Here is a 4,629-nt window from a genome sequence, read left to right on the forward strand (position 1 = left end):
GCTCCTAAATATGCGAAATTATATGAATATTCTTATAAAGTTACTTTTTGCTTATATACTCTTATAAATGTTTCTTTTTGTATATATACTCATTTAGGATATTTCAGTCATTTTAATTTTAATCCACTGATTTCTTAATGACATTACATAGCATATGCACATATTAAAGAAAAAAAAAGGTTATTCATGCAAAACAAGTATTTTATAAAAGTATATATGCAAATATAAATTTGGGAGGTTATTCATGTAAATTTCAATATGTAGGATGGTATGTATGTAAAAAATTTTAAAAATAAACAAAAATGCATGGAATAGTCAGATGTCCCAAAAACAAATAAGTAATAGAGTACCGAAATTATAATCAAGAGATATAGAACAACTGGTACAAATCGTAGTTACAATTAGCCAATCTTGACCAAAACAAGCCCAGTTTATCACTTTGAGCAATAATTGGCCACAAATTCCATGATGTTCCTATCCGAGCTTCCACCCTCCCCCACTGCCTTTTTGGCCAACTCCCTCCACTTCCTTGCATTCCTCCTGATCTCCTCACTCCTTTCCCCCTCCATCACCACCCTCACACACCTCTCCACCTCCTCCCTCCCCACCAATCCCTTCTCATTGGCCCTCGCTCGCACCCCGATCCTCCACACATCCTCGATATACTTAGCATTCATCGGTTGGTCCGTCCATTGCGGCACTCCAACCATCGGCGCCACACCCAAGCTGATCCCCTCCACAATCGAATTCCATCCACAGTGCATCAGGAAGCAGCCAATTGCCTCGTGGGACAACACCTCTATTTGTGGGCTCCATGAAACCACTAGCCCTCGCTCCGAGGATAAATCCTCTATGAAGTTCTTAGGGAGCTTAGAGGTTTCGGAGGATCTCACCACCCAAAGGAAGCATTTGCCGCTGTTGAGAAGGCCAAAAGCGAGCTCCGCCATCTGATCTGGGCCAAGCACTGCCATACTACCGAAAGACACGTAGATGACGGACTTGGAGGGCTGGGAATCGAGCCATTGCATGCAAGGGGCGATGCTTGGCTTGTAGAGGTGGAAGCCGTAGTGGAAGTCAGATGGGAGCCGATTGTTCAAATATGAGGATGGCACGGTGGGGCCTATGGTCTTGGCTCGCCATGTGGATGCCATATATCCAGCTTCCTGCTTAAATTCCCAACAATAGGAAAGGTTAAAAATTCTTTCTAATTTTAAAATTAAAATATAATAAAAAATAGAATTAATTTTGAGACTATATCTTAAGTTTTATTATTGTAGCTACTGTAGCATCCCATATGAATCTGGAGAATTTAGACTTATATATCGTATTTATTTCATATAATTGATTTCCTTCATTTCATTGAATTTGATTTTGCCGTTTGAGCCTAATCCATTCTGTCAATAAGATGATGAGAAATGATCTTCTCAAGAGATACAGAAATGCTCCCTTATTATCTCAAAGAGAAGCAAGCAGAACTTCAAGCTTAGCTACTACTTGCTAATTGCTGATTCAAAATTGATTTACCATGCATGGTACCGGCTCTATTGCGACGTGTTGAACGGGACCACATAAAAAAGCAAGAATAAAAGTCCACAAAAGTAATTTACACCCAATCATGATGGTGAAAGGTAACAAGGCCATACCAGCAAATCAGTCGCCAATTGCAATGTGGATGACGGAAAGAATGAAAGCTAAAAATAAGTCATTCATGTGTTGAAGATATATGGCTCGGGCTACCTTACACAACCATATCAGTGAATGAATACTTTTTATCAACATGGCAAAGAGAGCCGAGGAGAATATATCCCAAGCTGTCACAGGTTATCCCAAGCCAATTACAAAATTGAGCTACCACAAAAAATGGCTATCGCAAGTCCATCATCCAGAAAAATCGATAGATGACAAAGTCAACGAATTCACAATCATGACAGCGAATCTAAAATTGAAATTTAGCGACTAAGGTAGTATATTCGTGTCAAGAGAACCACTGGAAAATCCAGCAACATGAATAGAGGCAAAGCACGAGATAGAATACAGAGTGAAAGTCCACTAGTGGTACAAAACTGAGCTATACTAGAATTGGCTCGACTCTAAAATACTTGGAGTTAGAAATTTTGGAGAACTTAATTAGTTATATACATGGCTTTCAGCCGCAACAAATTGTTTGACTGTCACCTAATATTTTATCTCTAGTAAGACAAACTAGATTTATGGTATGGTGCTGGACGAAAATTCGCCAATAATTGGGCCGGGATTTTATATGCGAGGCAAATGCCGAGGGATGATCATTTCATTATCGAAGGTGGCTCGACCATGGTGGTAATCTGAATTCAGTTACTGCACTCGAGAAGGTCATGTTCGTCCTCTTCAGAAAGATATATTTATATTATTAGGATGTTGTATGCGTGTTATTAGGTATATTTTTTGGAAAGTAGATACTACGGTGGACTGGATGATAGTTTTTATTGCATAGCATTTGGGAGGATCTTTTTGGGTTGAAGGGGTATAATTCTTGATTTTTTTAAAAATATTTTGTTTTCTAATTTTTTTGTTATATTTATATTAAAATTTATCAAAAAAAAAAAAACCTATAACAAGTCATCAACTAGGCATATTTATATAGGATGGATGCTAGAATTTTTTTTTTTTTTTTTAATGATGAACGCTACAAAATAATGTTCCAAAATTTGTTATAAACAAAAAGAAAAGTAAACGTGTCCCAATCTTTGCCAAACAATTGCACTAAATTAGGAAACATGCTGCCCCACGTCCTATAATTCCAAATACATTGCATCTGATGACAATAATGATAACTCCCCTTTCTGTTTGTTATGACCCTGCCCACCATAAGCGTAAGCAGTATCCTTATCCTCACTTTTCACCGTTGGGACTCGCTTTTCAGGGTTCCCAGGTCAAGATAGAATTTGTACTTCACTGGAAGTAATTAAAATTCGTACTGTAGGAAAAGGAACAGGCTCTGACTTGATCCAGTGGAACTCTTCTTGATTATTATGGGGCACCGGTCTCTTGAACATTTACAGTTCCCTCTGCCGCATGGTAAAAGAGGCTTCGTGTAACTTTTGAAAATTAATATGATGCATGGAAAAGGCTCAAAATGTTTTTTAGGTTCGGTAAAAATGAAGTCCATGATGTACAGGGCTAACTCGCGTTCATTATCCAACAAACTCCTGCTCATCTCTGCTCTCATATTGAATCCTTAACAACCCAAGCTATAAGATTTTTTTTTTCTTTGTTTTTTTTTTTTTAAAAGGTTTCATCTCTCTCTCTCTCTCTCTCTCTCTCTCTCTCTCGCTCGCTCGCTATATATATATATATATATATATATATGGATAAAAATTTAGGCCAGCACTGGATCCAGTACCAGTTTGTTTCTAGGTGTCAGGTTAAAGTCGAACAATATTGCAAACACAGAGAGACATACCTCAGGCTCCAGCTCGTAGAAGGAGTTGACAAAGACCACATCCGCCTTCTCCAAATTCTTGTACTGCTCCATCACCAGCTTCAAGTAGGAGGGGTACGGGCCCCCATCCGCCTCTGAAACGAAGGACGGCAGGTCGTCCGGCTCCAGCCGGGGCAAACCGGGCGGCGAGACCGGCCCAGTTACCGGTATGTGGAGCAGGCCCATGTTCACCAGCCCGTAGACTATGTTAACGGCGCACGACTGCGTGAAGAACGCCGCCGTCACCAGCCCGTGCCGCTCCCCGACGTCCCGGGCCCATGGGAGGAACGAGTCGTAGACCAGAGCCCGGACCGGCCGACCCGCGGCCCGCTCGGACCGGATGAGCTCGTCGAGGGTCGTGGATCCGACCGACTCGAGGCGATCGAGGTAGGCCCAGATGGAGCTGGCCTCGGCGAACCCGGCCCGGTCGAAGCCGTCAGAGATGGGGGCGAGAGCGACCGGGCCGGGTTCGGGGCGCGTGGTGGAGAGGATGAAGCGGGTGGTGGCGAGGGTGGCGAGGAGGCCGTGGGAGGAGAGGCGCTTGGCGAATTGGAGCATGGGGTTGATGTGGCCTTGGCTCGGGTAAGGGAGGACCACGGCGTGGGCTTGCTGCGTGCTCTTCTCCATGCTCTCTTCTTTAATTAAGTAATTTTCTTCTCTCTTTCTTTAAGGCCAAACCTCTACTTTAAGCTAGAGAGACCTGGAGAGAGAGAGAGAGAGAGAGAGAGAGAGACTTTTAGGTCGCTATGGAACAGCTCAGAGAGACTGCCAGGAGATGGTAGTGAGAGAGTTGCTCAGAGAGTGTCTCTGCGAGTTCGAGGAGGAAGCCTTGGCATCAGTTGTATTTATAATTGAAGATAATTAGAAGAGAGAGGATAACTCGGCCAATATTTGTGGTGGACAAAGAAAGGGAATCAACTTACCGAGAGTTTTGTCTCGATTTTTTTCGTATGTTTTGACAAATTTACGGCCATATTGAAAATGTCAATTTTCTAATTAAAGTTTGGGGGAATGATGTTGGACTGATATTACAATGATCAGCAAAGTATGGAGGTTTGATTGCTTGTTGATTGTCCTATCTGTTATAAATAGTGGCTTCATGATAATGTCACCAACTTTATCACCTAGATGGAGAATAAAAGAAGAAATAAAGTACAATAGAACAAAAA

General features: G+C 41.9%; 1 protein-coding gene across 1 annotated transcript; it reads right to left on the reverse strand.

The window, feature by feature from the left end:
• Positions 1-335: 335 nt before the first annotated feature.
• LOC105034964 (crocetin glucosyltransferase 2-like) lies at positions 336-4,287 on the reverse strand. The gene is made up of 2 exons (XM_073260484.1): positions 3,443-4,287; positions 336-1,163 (listed from the first exon to the last, which is right to left on the reverse strand). The coding sequence occupies exons 1-2, from the start codon at positions 4,085-4,087 to the stop codon at positions 435-437; spliced, it is 1,374 nt and encodes a 457-aa protein (XP_073116585.1). The 5' UTR covers positions 4,088-4,287; the 3' UTR covers positions 336-434.
• Positions 4,288-4,629: the final 342 nt, after the last annotated feature.

This window comes from Elaeis guineensis, chromosome 1, assembly GCF_000442705.2.
Source record: "Elaeis guineensis isolate ETL-2024a chromosome 1, EG11, whole genome shotgun sequence".
Classification (NCBI taxonomy): Eukaryota; Viridiplantae; Streptophyta; class Magnoliopsida; order Arecales; family Arecaceae; genus Elaeis; species Elaeis guineensis.